The 22,787-nt window shown below is 41.1% G+C and overlaps 1 protein-coding gene across 6 annotated transcripts in view; it reads left to right on the forward strand.

The window, feature by feature from the left end:
* Positions 1 to 22,787, forward strand: part of CPLANE1 (ciliogenesis and planar polarity effector complex subunit 1) — a 131,043-nt gene that overhangs the window by 62,034 nt on the left and 46,222 nt on the right. For all 6 annotated transcript variants that reach the window (XM_047766908.1, XM_047766899.1, XM_047766864.1 and 3 more), the window contains 10 exons: positions 1,649 to 1,942; positions 2,126 to 2,896; positions 4,524 to 4,690; positions 7,580 to 7,712; positions 9,077 to 9,131; positions 12,530 to 12,634; positions 14,332 to 14,403; positions 15,504 to 15,613; positions 15,911 to 16,106; positions 16,586 to 16,735. In XM_047766908.1, the coding sequence (XP_047622864.1) occupies positions 1,649 to 1,942; positions 2,126 to 2,896; positions 4,524 to 4,690; positions 7,580 to 7,712; positions 9,077 to 9,131; positions 12,530 to 12,634; positions 14,332 to 14,403; positions 15,504 to 15,613; positions 15,911 to 16,106; positions 16,586 to 16,735 (2,053 nt within the window). The remainder of the gene's footprint in view (positions 1 to 1,648; positions 1,943 to 2,125; positions 2,897 to 4,523; positions 4,691 to 7,579; positions 7,713 to 9,076; positions 9,132 to 12,529; positions 12,635 to 14,331; positions 14,404 to 15,503; positions 15,614 to 15,910; positions 16,107 to 16,585; positions 16,736 to 22,787) is intronic.

The following is a 22,787-nucleotide window of genomic DNA, read 5'->3' on the forward strand; positions in this document are numbered from 1 at the left end:
TAGCTGTAGCCAACCTTTGATTCTTAGAACTTCGTACTTCCATTGTCTGATACGTGCGTTTCTAAAACATTCTTCTTGTTTTAACATCTGCTATTTTTCTTTAAACATTTTTTAAGAATTAGAAATTTAATTTTATTGGAGTATAGGTGACTTAAAATATTTTTATTTTTCAGCTCTAAAATCTTCAGTAGATTTCAGGTACAAATTTGTATACTCTATGGTATCAATCATGTTTTAAAAATACAAAGAGTAAAAGGAAATATATTGTCAATACTAGTTATCTTTGGGAAAAGGATTATGAATCACTTTTATTTTCTTTTTTATGCTTCTTTGTGTTTTTCTCCAGTAAGCATGCATTTCTTTTATAATTGAAGGGAACGTACTTTTTTAAAAAAAATCTGCAGTGTTTCCCTATGGGCTTGTTTTTTGAACTGCAAATTCTTCTCTTGGGCTTGAAAAACCCCACAAGCAGCCTTTACGTCCCCTCTTTCCCTACCATACTCTCACACATCCAGTAGTTCTCAGAGTGTGGGTCCTGGACCATTAGCATCAGCATCACTTAGATATTAGAAACACAGATTCTCAGGCCCCCGCCCCAGACCTGTTGAAATCAGAAATTCTGGGGTTGGAGCTTGGCAGAGGGTGATTTACAAGTCCTCTGGGTGATTCTGATGTGTGCTAAAGTTTGAGAACTACTGCACTGACCTCTCTTCTCATTAGCTATAAATTTCCTTTTCCATCTAAGCCAGTCTATCTGCTAGCAGTTCCCAAGCTTTTCTGCACATTGAAATCACCTGGTCATCTTAAAAATACTAATCCTGACTTGCATCTCCCAGATATTCTAGTTTTATTGGTATGGGCTGTGACCTGGCCATCAGGATTTTTTTTTTTTTTTTTTTGGTCTTTTGTCCTTTTAGGGCCTCACCTGAGGCATATGGAGGTTCCCAGGCTAGGGGCCTAATCAGAGCTGTTGCTGCCGGCCTATGCCACAGCCACAGCCACAGCAATGCCAGATCTGAGCTGCATCTGTGACTTACACCACAACTCATGGAAACGCTGGATCCTTAACCCACTGAGTGAGGCCAGGGATCGAACCTGCAACCTCATGGTTCCTAGTCGGATTTTTTTCCGATGCACCACGATGGGAACTCCCATCAGGACTTTTTTAAATGCTTCTCGGGTGACTTGTTCAATGTTTGTCAGCCTTTGCCTTTCACTCAGCCCTTCCACAGGAATTCCTCACTCTTTACCTGTTTGCTAATTTCTGCTTTTTTCTTTCCTGAAAACCTGGTCATAACACATATTTTAGGAATTCTTCAGTTATCCTCACCCATCAAATCATATCCTCCATCAGATCATTCCTTTATGATCCCTGGGATATTTATGTAAACTTCTTTACAGATAGTCCCAAGTCTCATTATGACTTTGTATTCCTAACTGATAGCTCCTTGAGGACAGGAAACCATGCTTCATCTTTAAAAAAAAAAAAAAAATTCTCCCAGCTATGCTTCCTACTCAGCATTTATGGGTCTGACAGATAATAAGATGGAAGTATGACTGTTCTGGAATTCTCAGATAGTTGTTGTGTCTTCCTTAGATTCTTTTCATTATATTGTAAGGTGTTTCTTTAATTTTTATTTTATTCTAGCTACAACAGATCAACTTCATGAGCCTAATGCAAATAGTAGGATCATCCTTTGCTCACCTCCCAGATGTACATCAACTTCTACAGCAGTCTCAGTCTGTGCATTTGGTGGGAAGCCAAGTATCAAACCCTACAGGAGGGAGTAATGATGCTGAAGACACCAGTAAAAATCTGAAGGAGAGCTTTTTCGTTAAACCACAACCCACAGGAGAGCACGCCAGAGAACCCGGCAAGAAGATCACACATCGCCATAAAGAAACTGTTCAATCTGACGAAAATAGTAATGGAAACGTACAGGTGATGCATTTGAAAATACCATTCAAGTTGTTCCAGTAGTTCAGTTCTTGGTTATCTGAGTAAATAATGTTTTTAATAGTTATCCTATTCTACCCCCTTCCAAAACATATTGAACATCATTTACAAAATAAGGAGTGTCTAACATATTTTTAAATTTACCTAATAGCTTTTTTTCTCTTGCAGAATGTCCCAGATGGGAGTGTTCCTTTTTGTCAATTAGAAAGCCAACCCCAGAAAAGAGGGCTAACTCCAGCATCTCAGAGCATACCCACCACTTCATTGTCTCCAGCCCCTGCTGGAAATACCCACTTCCACCTTTTGTTCCCATCTTCTGCCCTTCCAAAGATACCTAAACTTATCCCAGTGGCAAAAACTCTCAGACCTGGTGATGGTTTTCCTTTGCTTCAGTTCCAGCCTGAGCATGAATTCAAGTCCCCTTCCTTCCATCCTGAAAGAGTGCCACAACTTCCCCCTGGTCCTCCACCACAGCCAAGAGAGGCTTGGGGGTCATCTGATTTATTCCAGCCTCCTTCGTCAAAGAGAACAATGGACACTACTTCAACATCCCATTTGAATTCGAGCCCATGTAATACCGAAGCCATGAAAGAAGCAGTTGAGCAGAAGAAAGCGGCAGAAACAGTACTTACAGAGATCCCTAAGCATGTGAACTTGGATCAGTCTGTTGGACAAGAAAACCTGACACCTCAACAAGATTCTGCAACCTTTATAAAACCAGGAAAACTATTTGATGTTAAGCCAGGGCCCTTTGAGACACCACCTCAGAATTCTTTTGGACTTCCGTTACTGCACCTGCAACTTAAATCTCCTTATGTATTTTCCTCTGCCTCAAGAGCATCAGTTACAGTTCCATCAATACCTACTAGAACTATAGCAGAAGAAAGAAAATGCCCAAGTCTGTCACTACTTCATTCATCTCTGTCCCTGGGAAATGCGGTAATGATTTTTGCAGTGATGCCAAAGCACAGTCCTGCGTTTTTCATATCATAACTAGACAGTCAATGAAAAGCTCTTATACATTTCTTTTTAAAAAGATAATGCTTCTGCTGCTGAAAATAACATAGAAAATTTCATTTAAAATAATAATTGGGTATCGAAAAGGTTTTAGGTCTTTCTTGTATTTCAGTGCAAAGTTTTCTAGACTCGCTCATAGATATTTCTGAGATTCTGCCCAGAGAACAAATAAAAAGTAAAATAAAATGACCAGTATTCTTGTTTGTGTGTGTAAGGGCATGTGTGTGCCTGTATGTCTGTCTCAAGAGAGAGAGAAAACATTGTTTGAGGTTCCTAGTAATTGTGATCTGATTGCCTTCAAATCTATTACAGGTTAAAATTATTAAATAGACCCGGGTATGTAGGCAGTTTGAACATATTAAAAAATTGTATCTTGGGACTTTTCCCCCTATGGTGCAATGGGTTAAGGATATGACTGCAGCAGCACTGCTTGCTGCAGAGGTGTGTTTCGATCCCCAATGCAGTGGATTAACAGATCCAGCATCACCGTGGCTGTGGTGTAGGTTGCTCCTTGGATTCAGTCCCTGGCCTGGAAACTTCCATATGCTGAGGGTGAGGCCATTAAAAAATATATATATTTTAAAAGTACTTAAAACACAAAGATTAAATCTTTATAAAGCCATCAAATCCTCTTTAAAGTTGTAACCTTTGATTTATGAGATTAAGATTGTTTAGGTTCTAGTTTTTTAAGTCAGCAGTTGAGTGACTGGGTCGTTCATTCTCTGGTGCACTTTTAAAATGGTCCTGGGAAAAGCAATGGTCATGCTTACCATGCCTTCTTTTCTTCTGAACATATTTTGAACAGAAAAGAAACGATTAAAGGAGTGGAAAAGTAGAAGACATTTGGGGGTGGTTTTAAGGACATTTTTTCAGATTAGAGAGAAGAGTATAATGAACCCCCAAGCTACCATCACCCAGCATCGGTGCTTATCCACATACTGCTAATCTGTTTCATCCCTGATCTCTACCTTTCTACTCCCTCCCTGTTCCCAAGAATTTTAATTAATTAATTAGTTAATTGTCTTTTTAGGGCCGCACCTGCGGCAAATGGAAGTTCCCGGCTAGGGCTCAAATTGGAGCTACAGCTGCCGGCCTACACCATAGCCACAGCAATGCCAGATCTGAGTCATGTCTGTGATCTACACCACAGCTTATGGCAGCTCCCGATCCTTAACCCACAGAATGGGCCCGGAGATTGAACACACCTCCTCCTGGGTATTAGTCGTGTTTATTTCCACTGAGCCACTGTGGAAACTCCAGAAGGAAGTTTTAATATGAAAGAGAAATTAAGATGATGAGCTGAAATTCTAGCTGAATTTCTGAAATAAAATGCCCCATTGAAATTTTCAGAAAATGATTTCTAAAATCATATATACTTTAAAATCGGGATACTTACCAGTCAAAATCAATTTGTTATCTTTGATATGTTTTATCTCTTGTACATCTTAGTTTAAACATGTTTTTCTCAATTTTTATTAATATATTGCATAATTGAGGTTTGTAATTTATTAATATATTGCATAATTGAGGTTTGTAATGTTTCTTACAGTATGAAAAACCACAGCTTATCCCACTTGAAAACCTCATTGCATTTAAACAGAGCCAACAGAAATTAACACATAATTTATGTGAACAAGGAGATCCTGGACACCTCCAGCTTCTACAGGACAAAATAAAATCATCTGAATTGAGACAAGGAAAGGACAGTAAAAAAAGGCAAGTTTTTGTTGTTGTTGTTGTTGTTGTTGCTATTTCTTGGGCTGCTCCCGCGGTACATGGAGGTTCCCAGGCTAGGGGTCTAATCGGAGCTGCAGCCAGCGGCCTACGCCAGAGCCACAGCAACTCGTGATCCGAGCCGCGTCTGCAACCTACACCACAGCTCACGGCAACGCCGGATCGTTAGTTAACCTCATGGTTCCTAGTCGGATTCGTTAACCACTGCGCCACGACGGGAAGTTTTAAGTGAAACTTTATTTGACCATGTACCTGCAGACATACCTGCAAGTTCATTTTTAGTGAAAATAATGTAGTTATAAAGATGGAAGTTATCTGGTTCAACGTCTCAACCTGTACACAGCGGCATGTTCAGTTTCCTTGCCAGGTGTCACGTGGAAAGCCACGTGGGATCTGAGCCATGTCTTTGACTTACACTGAAGCTCTTGGCAACACTGGATCTTAACCTACTGAGCAAGGCCAGGGATCAAACCTGCATCCTTGTGGATACTAATCAGATTTGTAACCCCCTGAGCCGCAACGGGAACTCCAGAATATTACTATTTTTTTATATTTTATTAAGGAATTCTTTCCTGGAATTCACAGGCTGGAATTTTTCTTTTTCTGCTGCTGCATTTTTTTTGGCTGCAGCATGCAGCAGCTTGATGTGGGATCTTAATTCCCAGACCAGGGATTGAACCCAGGCCACAGCAGTGACAGCATCCGAACCACTGACCACCAGGGAACTCTCTGGACATTTCTTTTAAATTTTTCTGTAACAGGAGGAGCCAGCATCTTTTGCAGCACAAGTATTTTAGCATCATGCAGTATTCCGTATATTATACAGTACACTGTTCATTGTCCCTCACCATATCCTCCAGACTCTTACATGGAAAACAGGACAGTAAGTGATGTGAATGGTTTCAGGGCACTAGAAGTGTGCACGTAAAAAGCAAGGCTGTGGCTTCTGATGAAGAGCATTTACAGTGTTTTACTCACAGTGGATGCTCAGTATGTGTATTGACTGGTGGATTATGACTGAGTCTAGAAAATACTTGAAAAATCTCATATTTATCAGGCCCTAAAATCTAGTAGTAGCGTTCTCTTTCCAGAAATGGTTCTTTCCTTCCCTCTTTTATAGATAAACCCTCTTCAAAGCAAATTTCCCCCTTGACATTTTGGACCCTCTTTCCTCCCTGCTGGGACTTCCTTCTTGCTGAGGGGACTAAGTGTTCCTAACTTCTTCAAATAAAATAGATTTTTGGAGTTCCCATTGTGGCTCAGTGGTAACAAACCCGACTAGGTTCCATGAGGAAGCAGGTTTGATCCCTGGCTTCACTTGGTGGGTTCAGGGATGAGCTCTTGTATAGGTCACAGACGCGGCTCAGATCTGGTGTGGTTGTGGTGCAGCTCTGATTCTACCGCTAGCCTGGGACCCTCCATATGCTGTGGGTGCAGTCATTAAAAAAAAAAAAAAAAAAAAGGATAGGGCCATCTTAGAATCTGCAGAAAAGAGAATTTGAAAATTACCTAAAAGGGAGTTCCCATTGTGGCTCAGTGGGTTATAAACCCTACTAGAACGCATGAGAATGCAGGTTCGATTCCTGGCCCCGCTCAGTGGGTTAAATAACTGGTGTTGCTGTGAGCTGCAGTGTAAACTGAAGATGTGGCTTGGATCCTGCGTTGCTGTGGCTGTGGTGTAGGCCACCAGCTATAGCTCTGATTCAACCTCTAGCCTGGGAACTTCCATATGCCAAGGCTGCAGCCCTAAAAAGCAAAAAATAAATTAAAAAAAAGAAAATTAACTAAAAGGTGTAACTCTAACCTGAGAGTCCAGTGACCAATATAGAAAAATCAGTTCAGTAGTAGAGGAAGTAGAAATAACTTTGATGTGTCCTTGACTTCTGCTTATGTTTTCCTGTATTCTAGCAGAATAACTTGCTAATTTAATGAAAATGTCATTGAAAATAATTTATTGACATAATTTTTTAATTATTTTTTTATTTTCCCACTGTACAGCAAGGGGATCAAGTTATCCTTACATGTATACATTACAATTACATTTTTTTCCCCCACCCTTTCTTCTGTTGCAACATGAGTATCTAGACAAAGTTCTCAATGCTACTCAGCAGGATCCCCTTGTAAATCTATTCTAAGTTGTGTCTGATGAGCCCAAGCTCCCGATCCCTCCCACTCCCTCCCCCTCCCATCAGGCAGCCACAAGTCTCTTCTCCAAGTCCATGATTTTCTTTTCTGAGGAGATGTTCATTTGTGCTGGATATTAGATTCCAGTTATAAGTGATATCATATGGTATTTGTCTTTGTCTTTCTGGCTCATTTCACTCAGTATGAGATTCTCTAGTTCCCTCCATGTTGCTGCAAATGGCATTATGTCATTCTTTTTTATGGCTGAGTAGTATTCCATTGTGTATATATACCACCTCTTCCGAATCCAATCATCTGTCGATGGACATTTGGGTTGTTTCCATGTCCTGGCTATTGTGAATAGTGCTGCAATGAACATGCGGGTGTATGTGTCTCTTTTAGGTAGCGTTTTGTCCGGATAGATGCCCAAGAGTGGGACTGCAGGGTCGTATGGAAGTTCTATGTATAGATTTCTAAGGTATCTCCAAACTGTTCTCCATAGTGGCTGTACCAGTTTACATTCCCACCAACAGTGTAGGAGGGTTCGCTTTTCTCCACACCCCCTCCAGCACTTGTTATTTGTGGATTTATTAATGATGGCCATTCTGACTGGTGTGAGGTTGTATCTCATGGTAGTTTATTGACATAATTTTGATAACTGTCTCCCTATATAGCATGATACAAATGAAAAACTGATGTTACTAAAAAATATAGTAAAAATATATTTTACACTATTGTTTTTAACAGACAAAGACGACGGGCTGAAAAAGAGCTGCAAGAAAAAAAGGCAGAGAAATTAAGGAGAAAACCAAGTGTGACTTTCCAACCAGAAGATTCCATCATTAATGATAATGATTCAGAAATATTGCTGAAACCCAAGGTATAGAAAAACTATAGTACATTCTTCCCTGGTCTGTATGTACACAGAGTTTGGAATGTCTTTGCAGTTTATCTAGTTGTGTTCTTCTTCTTTTTTTTGTTTTTTCTTTTTAGGGCTGCACCTGCAGCATATGGAGGTTCCCAGGCTAGGGGTTCAATTAGAGCTGCAGCTGTCTGCCTACACCACAGCCACAGCAACGCAGGATCCAAGCCATGTCTGCGACCTACGCTACAGCTCACAGCAGCGCTGGATCCTTAACCTTCTGAGCAAGGCCAAGGATCAAACCTGCATCCTCATGATACTAGTTGATTCGTTTCCGCTGCACCACGACGGGAACTCCCTATCTACTCTCCTGATTGCTGGAAGCTTTCGGTTGTCACTAGGCGGATCCTGACGTCGTTAAGTAAATAAATCCGTGCTGCATCCACTATGCAACAGTAGATAGACATAAGCTGTGTGTATGGAAAGCAACTTGGTAAATCAAAAACTAGTTTAGAGCATATACTTGTGTGATTTGTAATATTTGAAATCATTCTGCTTTTTTTCTGTGACAGGTTAATGCATATCATATGTTATTTGGGTTTTTCTTGATAGTTTCACCTACTTTTAAGTGCCTTTAGGATTTCTCAAACATAGGTTTGTTATGTAACCTATATTTTATATCAGATCCTTGTGAATATTCCTTCTAAATTTGGTGACTGTTTACCTATTTGTGCAACAAGAGATTAAGCAAACAGGAACAGTTTACATGAATTTTACTACCCTTTGCAGTAAGTCCTCAAGAGCATGTCTGGGGGCACTTAGTAAAATGTTGAGTCCATGACCAGTTCTGATACTATTTGAGAGTTAAAGCTACTCTGCAGGAGAGAATTACATATCATAATTTAGTAACTGGGAGTTTCCATTTTGGCTCAGCAGTAACAAACCTGACTAGTATCCATGAGGATGCAGGTTTGATCCTTGGCCTTGCTCAGAAGGTTAAGGATCCAGCGCTGCTGTGAGCTGTGGTGTAGGTCGCAGACATGGCTTGGATCCTGTGTTGCTGTGGCTGTGGTGTAGGCAGACAGCTGCAGCTCCAATTGAACCCCTAGCCTGGGAACTCCATATGCGTGGTTGCAGCCCTAAAAAGATTTCAAAAAAAGGAGAGAAAATTTGGTAAATGCATTAAATTGGTAATACTCTTTTTTTATTGTTGACTTGTGAATTTCAAGAATGCCTTTGTGAAGTTACTTTGATAGAGTAATTTGATAGAATAAATATTTTTAGAATTATAGAATCAGCACTCTACATAGCTATTGAATTTTTTTCAAAAGAATTAATGTCTTTGAGTTCATCATAAATTGATCATTTGGGGATTCATTTAGGAGCAACAAGAACATCATGGTTCCCAGCCTTTGGATGACTTTGACATTTCTTTTGGTATGTATATGCATGATTAATGTCATGTCTCTATTCAGAGTTAAAATCAGCTTTCTAAAAATATGTATAAAAAATGAGACTAAATTATTGTCCTGTCGTCTTTGACAAAATGGTTTGTATGTGTTTGTTCTATGTGTTATCCTATAGAACAGAGGTTAGCATACTGTGGCCCACAGGCCAGATCTGAATCACACCCATTTTTGTAAATTAAGTTTTATTGAATCAGAAGCTTGTCCATTGGTTTACACATTGTCTCTGACAGCTTTTGAACTGCAACAGAATTCATTTGTTGGAAAAGGGACCATATGGTTCAAAAAGCCTAAAATATTTATTATCTGGCCCTTTGCAGAGGAAGTTTACCAACCCCTATAGTAGAGCAAAGCAATTAATTAAGAATCTCAAATAAGATTTGTTTTTGTTTTAAAAGGCTGCACCCATGGCATATAGAAATTTCCAGGCTAGGAATCCAATCAGAGCTGCAGCTGCTGGCCTGCACCACAGCCACAGTCACACCAGATCTGAGCTGTGTCTGTGACCTACACCACAGCTCACGGCAACGCTGGATCCTTAACCCACTGGGTGAGGCCAGGGATCAAACCCACCATGGATCGAACTCATGGATATTAGTTGGGTGTGTTACCTCTGAGCCACAATGGGAACTCCTCGCATAGGATATATTGATATATAAGGCCTCAAAGTGAATTATGGAAGAACATGCCTAGGGTCAAATTAGTCATAGAAAATACACACACATTAAAGTAAAGGAATCAGTTCAGAAAAGAGAGCTTGTCTTTAGATACTAAGTTCTTTTCTTTCTTTAATTGGTCAGTTTATTTCTTGCCATAGTATTCCCCAAGCCTTTCTTCTCAGTGTTTTTCACACACATACGTACAGACACTCTTATTTCTCTGGGACCATTCCCTCTCGACTTCAGCTTTTAAATTTTTTAGGTGACGCACAAATACCTACCTATCTTCTCTCATCTTTCTTTTCTACTTTTGTGTTAAATTCAGCATGTGCAAATTTTACTCTGGCATTTTCCTATTAGTGATATCACCATTCTTTTGATTGGTCAAGATTCTTGCATTGCAAGTCATCCTTGATTCACCCCTCGCCTCTCTTAGCCCATTACTTCACTTAGTCCTTGACTCAATCCTGCCTCCCTTTCTCGGTGCCGTGGCCCAGCATCAGGCCTCTGCATGCCACTGCCCTGCTTGGCTTCCATCTCTCAGCTTCCTAATCCATCTGATGTTCTTTCCCACTCATTGCCTTAGACCATTTTATGTTTCATTCTTCATAACATTCGTTCTCTTCACAAAGGCAGTACACATTCACTGGAGAAAATTTAGAAAGTGCAAATATAGAATGTTAAATCTCCAATATTGAAATGTCCCGTAATCCTATCGAGAGAAAACCAGTGTTAAGATTCTTCAAGAGTTTATTTTCTCAATACCCCTACTCATGTATATCTACAAATATGTACATGTATTTGATAATATATATATTTTAAGCATATCTCATCTATTTGTTTATAACTTACTTGTTTTTACATACTAATATTAAGGTATGTATCTTCCCATACCTCTAGATATTTTTCTACAGTGCATTTCAAATGACCACATAGTACTCCAGGGAGGGAGTATTTTGTCATTCCAAGCAATTCTCTGACACCAACTGGGTGTCCTATAATCCAATTTCATTCTAACAGTAATAACCTAGAGTTAGCACAGTCCCAATAGGCAAAGGGCTCAGTCCCAAAAGATTTCCTATTTCCTTCAAACTCCAGCTGCAGGTGGGGTCTCTGACACCTGCATTTTTGTCCAGTCAAATATAAATTCAGGGATTCTCATAAGCCACCCCCCCCCCAGTTGACTGTAATTCTCTATAACAACTCCAGAACTCAGAAAAGTACTTGTGTCTATAGTCTCATAAAGGATACGACTCAGGAGCAGCCAAATAGGAGAGCTGCATAGGGCAAGGTATGCCACTCTGCATGTGCCACCCTCCCATCATGTCCACTTAATCATCAACCTAGAAGCCTCCTTAGCTTCGTGGTCTCAGGGTTTTTACTGAAATTTCATTATATAGGCATGATTGATTGCATTATTGGCCCTTGGTGATTGAAATCCATCTCCTGCCACTCTCCCTTCCCCAGAAGTGGGAGTGGGGCAGAGCTAATAATTGGTTCCTCTGGTGACCAGCACCCATCCTGAAACTATCTAGGGGCCTGCCAAGAGTCACCTCGTTAGCATCAACTCAGATATGATCCAAAGGGGCTCATCTCGAATAACAGAAGATAATCCTTTTAGTCGGGAAATTTCAGGGGTTTAAAGAATTCTGTGCTTGGAACCAAGGACCAAGACTATAGATATATATACTACTACTGTGTACCATCACTGATACTCTTACTCTAGGTAGACTCTCAGGGTGAACTCCTCCAGGCAAATCCATATCTAAACCCAAACTCCCCTAATAGACTTTGGACTTCGATTCTACTTCTTGCTAAACTTTCCCACCAGGTAGAAATTACCTCAAGTACAGCATGTGCTGTCTGAATCCATTATCCCTCCCCTACCAACTGGTTTGTTCTCCTGTGTTCTCCATCTCCCTTTGTATCACTACCAACTTACTCCCAGACATGCATTGTTCTGAAGTCTGCTTTCCCCTTCCCCCCCACATCCAGTCAGTAGCCAGTTCTTGTCTTATTTTACCTTCGTTGTAATTCTTAAATTTATCCTCTCTTCTTTATTCCTCATTGTTACTATATACTTCTTTGAACTGCTGCAGGGGCCTGATCTATCTGGTTGCCTTACTTTAATTTGTTTGTTTATTTTTTTAGGGCCGCACCTGCAGCATATGGAAGTTCCAGAATAGGGGTCGAATTGGAGCTGTAGCCACCGGCCTACACCCCAGCCACAGCAACACTGTATTCAAGCCATGTCTGTGACCTACGCGACCTACACCGCAGCTCACGGCAACGCTGGATCTTTAATCCACTGAGTGAGGCCAGGGATTGAGCCCGAATCCTCATGGACCCTAGTTGGTTCATTAACAGCTGAGCCACGAATGGAACTCCCAGCCTTACTTGAATTTTATCCACTCAAATTTATTTTCAACAAATTGGCTAGGATGGTTTTTCTAAACATCAATCTGACCATATGATATCCCTGCCTAACAGTTTCTAATGGATCTTCATCAGCTAGAAGAATAGGTTTCTAGCCTGGGCATGCAGAATCCTCCACAATTTGGTTTTGATTCCACTGAGCAGATGATCCATTTTAATAATATCTTGACACTCCATACCTCGTCTCCCTTGGGTTAGGTACTCTGCTTCTAGACTCCTGGCAATATGCTGGCTTCTCAATGACTGCTTCCAATGTTTTGTTGTTATATTTAAGAAAAGCTCCAAGATGATCTTACTACTCCAGCTGGCTTGCATTTCATGGCCTCTGTTAAAAAAAAAGCTATAGAACGTCAGGATGCAAGTACAAATACAGACTCAGGTAAAATGCTGTTTTACTTTAATTTTTAAAATTCATATAGTTTGAAATATTTACTATATCTCATCTTTTTCTTCAAAACAATGATTTAAAGGGAATTTTAAATTATGTGACCGCAGCGGAAATGAATCCGACTAGGAACCATGAGGTTGCTGATTCGATCCCTGGCCTCGCTCAGTGGGTTAAGGATCTGGCGATGCCGTGAGCTGTGGTATAGGTCGCAGACGTGGTTTGGATCTGGCATTGCTGTGGTGTAGGCCGGCAGCAACAGCTCTGATTAGACCCCTAGCCTGGGAACCTCCATATGCTGGGGGTGTGGCCCTATAAAGACAAAAAAGAAAAAAAAAGAAAAAATTATGTGATATTAGTTACTCATCCCAGGTTCTTGTCCCCAACCCTGGTATATATACTTTATTAATTTTAAACTAAAATTTTATTATTATTTTCTAAAATTTTATTGAAGTATAGTTGATTTACAGCATTATGTTAATTTCTGCTGTATAGCAAAGTGACTCAATTAAACTTAAATATATTCTTTTTCATATTCTTTTCCATTATGGGTTATCTCAGGATAAAATTAAATTTTAAATTGAATTTATAACTTTATTAAAACATAATAGATATTTGTTAAAAAAAAAATCCCATGGACACATCCTAAATCAGTAGAAATAATATTTTGAATTTGGGTTCCCTGCGTCATTAATTGCCTTTACTAGAATCTTATGCCTAAGTTTGAGAGGGCTGAAGCTATGGCTAGTGAATCTGAGTTAGAAAGAAGATTAAATTGGGTTTAGTATGAAAGAATATATGTAACTGTGCCCAAGAATAGAGGAAATAAATGATGGAGAAGCTGTTATTTTTATGATATTTAGGAAACGATTTTTCTTAACTGTGTATGGAACCTCGTAAAGGATTTTTTTTTTTTTTTTTTTTTGTTTTTAACTCCAAGGGTGCAGTGTATGGAAGTTCCCAGGTTAGGGGTGGAATCAGAGCTGCAGCTACAGGCCTACACCACAGCTCATGGCCACACCAGATACTTAACCCACTGAGCAGGGCCAGGGATTGAACCCGAATCTTCATGGATACCAGTCAGATTCGTTTATGTTGCACCACAATGGGAACTCCCCCAAAATAAGATGTTTTTGATGCACATGGCGAGTGTGCATTTTTTTGGCCACACCCACAGTATGCAGAAGTTCCCTGAGGATGGAACCTGCACTACAGCTATAACCAGAGCCACAGCAGTGACTTCACTGGATCCTTAACCCACTGAGCCACTGATGAGTATGCATTTGAGAAACATTCTTAAATGTATCTTTGGAGTTCCCTGATGGCCTAGAGGTTAAGGATTTGGCATTGTCACTGCTGTGGCTTGAGTTTGATCCCTGACCCAGGAACAGATGTGTCGAAAAAATTGTATCTTTGAGAATGCCTCGGAGGTACTTTACTGCTCTGAAGCTGGCAGCCTATTTACTTAGAGTCTGGTATTCATTCAGGTGATCAATCCCAGGATATAAATAGTAATAAAATCTAAAATTATCCTATTAATTTAAAATATTAAATTCTTAAGCTGCCGATCTACTTTTCTACCACTTTTTATACACAGTACCTAAAAATCTGCATTTGTATATTTAATTTTTTCTGTGGTTGTGAAATCCTTTCTTCTTTTTTTTGTCCCAAATCTCCTAATTGACTACAAGATAAACAAGCTTCTTCTGAAGAGGTTGTTTCTGAATGTCCTAAAAATCAACAAATCATTTCTTCTACATCAGGTATGATATGATTTCTTTCCTTTTTTCTGAGAACACCCTAATTAATGGTTATATCTGCATGACAGTTAAAACAGAAGTTACCACCTGCCATTAAAAAAAGCAGTTAAGCCAATCAGTTGATTTAATAGAGATAGAAAGATGATTTAAATATTTTCACTTTCCTTTTTTTCTAGTTTTTTTGGTTCCGGTTTAAATTCAAGCCTTGGTACCAAGTTTCAAGTTTGCGATGAGCTATATTTTTGCATATGAAATTTGAAAGTAATGTTCTACTTTTAAAGTGCTAGGAAATAAGATTAGAGTTCTAAGATAAAAGGCTCAGAGTTAGACTGCTGACCTATTTGACAGACTTCTTTATTAATAGTTTTGAATGAGAAGCTAATGACTTTTTTTTTTCCTTTTTTGGTCACCCTGTGGCATATGGAGTTCCCAGGCCAGGGATCAGATCCAAGCTGAAGTTGCCACCTAAGCCACAGCTGTGACAACATCTGATCCTTAATGCACTGTGCCGAGCTGGGATTGGAACCTGTGTCCCAGCACTCCCAAGATAGCTCCGCCCTCTTGTGCGACAGCAGGAACTCCAGCTAATGACTTTTGTAAAGTTAAGCTTTTAAACATTTTAAGTGGTAAAATTTAGCTATGGGCTCTGTATATACTGAGAACCACTGAATTGTACACTTTTAAAAGATGTGAATTATATCTCAGTAAAGCTGTTAAACAAATAAAAAGAAATAGTCTTGAAAGTAAAAAATATATTAGTTATGATTAATTTCCTAAAGTCTAGTTTTATTGAAATTCTAAACAAGTGTAATATATCTGAAGTGGGAAAAAAGCAATTATAATATTTTCTTGGTATGGCTTATATATTTTATTCTTATGAATCATCATATAAGAAAAGCAATACTCAGTCTGCATTCAATTATGAATTACTCTAGAGTCAATTGCCCTTAGAATAGGATAGTATTTGCTTTATTTATTCCTACTTAGATTTTCAGTGAATACATTTAATTTTTTTTGTCGCTAACTTGTTCTTATAAAGTTAATGACTTAGAGCTATTTACGATTTTTTTTATATTCCTGATTCTTCTTTTCTTAATTTTCAGAACATGAGTCTTTGAATGTTCCTCAACTTTTGTCTCCAGAGGTATATCTAAATCTCAGACTTTCCACCGAAATATCAGAGAAACCTCTGTCACCTTCATCATCTGAAAGGGTACTAAATTTGGAAGTTTATCATTATTCAGGTGTATAATTGAAATGAGGCTAAAAATCTCATCTACGTAGATTTGTTGGGAAGGCCAAAAAGCTAATTTAAGATTTAAATATTAGCCCCCAAATATTGTAAACTAAGACCGTAACACATCCTTCCTGCAGTCTTCCCTAAGTTAGGTTCATATAAGCTCTTCTTGCCTTGAGAATGAGACCTTTTTTTGGGTAGGAGTAGGCTAGAATGGCTTTATATAAAGTAAAAAGTATGTAACCCCCTTTAATTTTATGTGTTTTGGCTCAGCTTGGACACACTTACATAAATGTGATTGACATTGAAGCTGATGAACTACAGGAATTACCTGTCAGAGAAGAGTCTTCAGATGATAATATTATCAAACAACAAATTGATCATCTAGAAGTCCCATCTTCTGCAGAATTACATTATATGGCAGCTTCAGTTACTAATGCTGTTTCCCTGCACAACTTTAAGAGTCAAGGTAATAATTTTTTCCATTTCTAAAATAAATTTAAAACATTTTGAGAAATTCTTTAAAATAGCTCTACTCCTGTAAACCCACTGTACTTTTAGATGGTTATGGTCACATTTAGAAATGTTCTATTAATCTTCTGAATACCTTGTTTAAAAGTTTGGACTCACTCTCTTTTTTTTTTTTTAAGTGACATTTATTTATTTATTTATTTATTGTCTTTTTGCTATTTCTTTGGGCCGCTCCCGCGACATATGGTGGCTCCCAGGCTAGGGGTCCAATTGGAGCTGTAGCCGCTGGCCTACGCCAGAGCCACAGCAACACGGGATCCGAGCCGTGTCTGCAACCTTTACCACAGCTCACGGCAACGCCAGATCATTAACCCACTGAGCAAGGGCAGGGACCAAACCCGCAACCTCATGGTTCCTAGTTGGATTCGTTAACCACTGCACCACGACGGGAACTCCCACTCTTTCTATTCTTAATAGAATCTGCCAGTTCCACTATGGATTTATATTTTAAACCTGCAAAAGAGTCTCCATCCTGTCTGGATGGAAGAAGCTGGAGAGCAGGCATGACAGAAGTGAAGGAGCCTGGCATCACCTCACCTACACCATCAGACACACAGCAGGACAAAGGTGAGTGTCCCGGACTTAGAGCACGGCTCTCCCTTCCCCAGGTTACTGACTGTTATGTTGGAAATAAGCATGAAAACTTGGTAACTGCAAGAAAAAGGCTTTTTTTCCCTTTCTAAGGAGAGCAGACACAGGTAGGCAAATGAGATAGAGTCATTGGTTCAAAGATGGAACCCAGAGATATTTTGCAAGGAAACTACAAATCTATATGTGCATATGTCTGTCCTTAATTAATGAGGCTAAAAATAAATACCCTATGGGATGTTATGAGTGTTTTGGTGTTAAAAAGGAATTCTCAGGGAGTTCTCTGGTGGTCTGGTGGTTAGGACTCAGCACTTTCACCGCTATGGCCCGGGTTCAATCCCTGGTCTGGGAACTGAGATTCCACATCAAGCTGCTACATGCCATGGCCGAAAAGGAGGGAAAAAAAAGAATTCTCATATTTTAGAAGGTGGGAAGGAGTTCCTGCTATGGTACAGTGGTTTAAGACTCTGACTGTAGTGGCTTGAGTCACCATGTAGGTATAGGTTTGATTCCCGGCCTGGCACAACGGGTTAAAGGATCTGGCTATGCCACAGCTGCGGTGTAAGTCACAGCTGTGGCTTGGATTCGTCCCCTGGCCTGGGAACTTCCATATGCCATGGGTGTGGCCATAAAATTAAAAAAACAAAAAGGAAAAAAAAGGTGGAAAATTCTAGAATATCACATAGAAAAAACACAGGCATGGTAGCCAACAGTACTTTATTAGTACAATATTCAGGTATATGGTCATAAATCAGGTTGTATTATTAACCTGATATAAAAATATTTGCAAGATCTCTAAGAATGTTTCTCTAAAATCTAAAGTTATGCTGCAAATTATTGAATTAATCAAATGTGCGACCAGAATTCCTATAACAGAGACCCAGTGTCTCTTCTGGCTTCCATAACTGTTGGGAGAGGTGAACCCAGTCTCGTCATCATCAGACGTTTGGGTGTAGAGTTCGGCACTGCCTGTCCATTGTGTATCAACAACAGGCACTCAGGAGATAGGAGGAGCAAGAAAGGGACGGGAGGCAGGGAAACTTCATCTCAGGATGTGCTAGGGCATGCATCTTGTAACTGTGAGTAAGTGCCAGTCTTTCAGATTTTGAAGACTTTGTCCTCTCTCTCCTCTGTCATGAGGCTGCTAGGTGCATAGGTAGTGGAGCAAGGATGGATGAAGCTAGCAGTCTCTCAGGCTGGGAAGGTGTGTGGAGGAAGTGAAAAGATCTTGGCTATTTATTCATTCATTTATCCGCCCACCCATCCATCCATGGCATAGAAAAGTTCCCAGGCCGGGGCTCAAATCCATGCCACAGTAGTGACTCAAGCTGGTACAGTCACAAAGCCAGATCTTTAACCCTCCAAGCCACCAGGAAACTCCTAGAGTTTGGCTTTTTTTTTTTTTTTTTGGTCTTTTTGCCTTTTCGAGGGCCACTTCCCGTGGCATATGGAGGTTCCCAGGCTAGGGGTCGAATCGGAGCTGTAGCCAACGGCCTATGCCAGAGCCACAGCAACACGGGATCCGAGCCGCATCTGCAACCTACACCACAGCTCATGGCAACGTCGGATCATTAACCCACTGAGCAAGGGCAGAGATTGAACCCGCAATCTCATGGTTCCTAGTCGGATTCGTTAACCACTGTGCCATGACGGGAACTCCGAGTTTGACTTTTAGAGTCAAATAGAATAGGAGTTCCCACTGTGGTGCAGTGAGTTAAGAATATGACTCTAGGAGTTCCTGTCGTGGCTTAGTGGTTAATGAATCCGACTAAGAGCCATGAGGTTGCAGGTTTGATCCCTGGCCTTGCTCAGTGGGTTAAGGATCTGGTGTTGCTGTGGCTGTGGTGTAGGCCGACCCCTAGCCTGGGAACCTCCATATGTCTCAGGTGCGGCCCTAGATAAGACAAAAAGACAAAAAAAAAAAGAAGAAGAAGAAGAAGAAGAAGAATATGACTGCAATAGGTTGGGTCGCTGTGGAGGCCCAGTTTGGTCGCCAGCCTGGTACAGTGGGTTAAAGGATCTGGCTTTGCTGCAGCTTTGGCATAGTTTGGTGCTGCAGCTCAAGTTTAATCCCTGGCCCAGGAACTTCCATATGCCACTGGTGCAGCCATAAAAAACAAACACAAACAAATGCAATAGAGCTGGGTTTCATTCTCAGCCCTGGTACTTATTAGCTTGGAAACTTTTGCAAGTAAATTAACTTTATGAGATCCTCACTTAAATCACTGTAGGACACAACCTCCTAGGGTTGTCATGATGGTTGCATCTAGCCAGGTGTCTGTGGCTACTTAAATACCTTGTTAATTTCCCTTCATTTTCAACTAGTTGACCTATGAAATTCTGACAGACTGGAACCAGTCTTATCTCTCTGTGATCCCTGAATATCTTAAGGCAGCATTTCAAATGACTATAAGCTACAAGTTAATTTCCTCTATCAGTGAGATCAAGTCTATATTCAGCCTTTTGAAAGATCCTTCCCTGGGGAGATTGGTCTTGAAAATATGTCAGTGGACCTTTCTACTCTTGTTAAATAGAAGTACTTTAAAATGCCAGTTTAAAAGGAAGAGTTGAAGAGGGAGACAAGATGGCGGAGGAGTAGAGGGACACACTCGCCCTCTCCCACAAACACAACAAAAAAAAGCACATCTACAGAATAAATGACTCGCACAGAACAGCAACCAATCGCTGGCAGAAGAACCTAAACTCCAATAACGGCAAGAAGTTCGTGACATTATGGGGCAGAACGGGAGAAAAGAGGAGAGTGAGAGAAGGTGAATCCGAGCGGGACGGGCGCTCCCAAAAGGGAACTGCGGAGGAGAAAGGGATCCCGCACCCTGGAAAGTCACCTACACGGGGGAAAGATCAAACGAACCGGAGGAATCTCCAGATGCAGAGAAGAGTGTAGCAGTAAGTTGGAGTACGGAAAAGCTGATCAAGAACCGAACGGACCATCTGAACTACGGGCACAGTCACCAAAAATTGAGACGCCTGGGTGGGGGCTGGGCACCGAGTCCTGGCTCTAGAGGATAGTCCCTGGGCGGGGGGGCAGGGCAGAGCGGAAACTGCTTGGGAGGTCTAGAAACCATTTGACGGAGCAGAGACTGCCTGGGAGACTAGAAAACAAAGCTGTCGCAGAGGAAGGGAGCAATACTCTAGGGGCGGGGAAGTGGAAAGCCGCATCAGAGGGAACCTGGGAAAAGAGCCTGGTCTGTGCCCGTGCTGGGGAGGGGAGAGAAGAAGGGGTGGGTCCCCATAGAATACCCCCCACGCCACAGCAAGCTTACAGGCCCACTAGCTAGCTGAAAGCTGTGCTTCCCAGTGCATCCCACCCCCACCACCCCCTGCTCTCTCGCCGAACCTGGGGCTGCCTGCCATCCAGGAGGGCTGGCCTCAACAATTCCCTGAAGCCTACCACTGCGGGGGCTGTCCCTGCACAGGCCTGCTTGCCCTTTGGAGGGGCTACACTTCCGCAGAGTAGCACCAAACACCACCAGACCCCGAGAAAAGGCCTGCAGCCCAGAAAAGCTAGAACAAGCCTAGCCAGGCAGTGAATAGATCTGCCTAATTCCCGGACAGTTTTTCTGAGTCGGGCTGCCCCGGGGAGGAGCCTCTTCGGTTTTCAGTGGCCCTGCTACCCGCCCAAGCCCCCAGGGGGTGCTGAGACCTAGTGTATCAGCTGTATAGGACTGCCAGCTCCAGGCAGGGCCCCCTACAGCCCAGAAAAGCTGCAACAAGCCTGGCCAAGCCGGGAAAAGATCTCAGACAGTCTTTCTGAGTCAGGCTGCCCTGGGGAGGAGCCTCTAGGGTTTCCAGTGGCCCTGCTATCCGCCCAAGCCCCTAGGGGGTGCCCCATTGCCGCAGAATAGCTGCTCAGCACCACCAGCCCCCTAGAAGAGCCCCTGCAGCCCAGAAAAGCTGCAACAAGCTTGGCCAGACTGTGAAAAGATCTGCCTACATTCTCAGGCCATCCTTCTGAGTTGGGCTGCCCTAGGGAAGAGCCTCTTAGGTTCTCAGTGACCCAGATAGCTGCTCCAGCCCCCAGGGGGTGCTACACTCCTGAGGAACAGCTGCCCAACACCACCAACACCCTGCAAGAACCCCACAGCCTAAAAACACCAGAGCAAGCTCTGCATGACCGAGTGAAACCCGCTACCATTGTGGTGTGGACCTCCCAGTCCTGTCTGCCCTCAGGAAGCCCTCCTTTGCTTCAAAGAAACACTGTTAGCCCCATCAACACTCCAGAAAAGCCACACTGCCTCAAAAAAGATTGACCAACAACGCCAGCCCTCAGGAAATATTCCACGGCAGTGACAAGGCAAACACTGCCTGATAACGGAGAGTACAACTCCCTCAGGAGAAAGAAAACAACAAGCAAGATGAAGAAGCAGAGAAACCACCCCCAGTCAAAGCAACAGGAGAACTCACCTAAAACAGGCAACAATGAAACAGATCTCGGCAGTCTGACAGACCTGGAGTTCAAAAGAGAAATAGCTGAAAATACTGAAGGAATTAAGAGGAGATATGAACAGTAATGCAGATACCCTCAGAAAGGAACTAGAACATATAAGGAGGAGCCAAGAAAAATTAGAACATTCATTTGCAGAGATGCAAACTGAACTAAGGGCAGTAAAAACCAGAATGAATAATGCAGAAGAACGAATCAGTGATATGGAAGATAGAATAATGGAAATCACTCAATCCGGTCAACAGACAGAAAACCGAATCAAAAAACTGGAAAGCAATATAAGAGACCTATGGGATAATATAAAGCGGGCCAATCTACGCATAATAGGAATTCCAGAAGGAGTAGAAAAAGATAAGGGGATGGAAAAAATATTTGAAGAAATTATCGCTGGAAACTTCCCAAATCTAAAGGATGCTGGGTTCAAGATACAAGAAGCACAGAGGGCCCCAAACAAACTGAACCCAAATAGACCCACACCAAGACACATCATAATAAAAATGGCAAAAATTAGTGATAAAGAGAGGATCCTAAAGGCAGCAAGAGAAAAACAGAATGTTACCTACAAGGGAACCCCCATAAGAATATCAGCTGACTTCTCTACAGAAACACTACAGGCCAGGAGGGAATGGCAAGAGATATTTAAAGTGCTAAAAGGAAAAAATATGCAACCTAGAATACTCTATCCAGCAAGAATATCATTTAAAATAGAAGGGGAAATAAAAATTTTTTCCAACAAACAAACACTTAAAGAATACTGCAACACAAAACCCAGGTTAAAGGAAATATTGAAAGGGCTTCTCTAAACCAAAAAGAAAGGAAGGAAAGGGAAGAAAAAAGAAAAGAAAAAAAAAAAAGAAGAAGAGGAAGAACTAGGACTGAGGAAACCGCAATCAGAGAGCAGTCACTCAAATAAGCCAGCATACAGATTTAATCATGAACAGGCCTCAAACAAAATAAAATTAAAAAGAAAAAAATAAAAAAGTCATCAAAACCATAAAATGTGGGCAAGGATGTTAGGAAGTAAATAACCCTTTTTGTTTGTTTGTATGTTTCTCTTCTTAATTTTAATATAGTAATGAAGTGTTTGAACTTACAGGACCATCAAGCTAAAACACACAATTATGGGAAGGGGTTAGCATACTTAAAAAACAGGGCAACCACAAGCCAAAACCAAATATTGCATTCACAAAAAATGAAAAAAAAAATACACTCAAGCAGATAATAACAGGAGACCATCCAACCAAAAAAAAAGGAAGAATGGAGACCCATAGAATCAACTGGAACACGAGGTTCAAATGGCAATAAAGAATCATCTACCAATTATCACCTTAAATGTCAATGGACTGAATGCCCCAATCAAAAGACACAGAGTGGCTGAGTGGATAAACAGGCAAAAACCTTCAATATGCTGCCTACAAGAAACTCACCTTAGGACAAAAGATACATATAGATTGAAAGTGAAAGGGTGGGGAAAAATATTTCATGCCAATAGACATGACAGAAAAGCAGGAGTCGCAACGCTCATATCAGACAAAATAGACTTTAAAACAAAAGACATAAAGAAAG

The sequence above is a fragment of the Phacochoerus africanus genome, chromosome 1 (genome assembly GCF_016906955.1).
Source record: "Phacochoerus africanus isolate WHEZ1 chromosome 1, ROS_Pafr_v1, whole genome shotgun sequence".
Classification (NCBI taxonomy): Eukaryota; Metazoa; Chordata; class Mammalia; order Artiodactyla; family Suidae; genus Phacochoerus; species Phacochoerus africanus.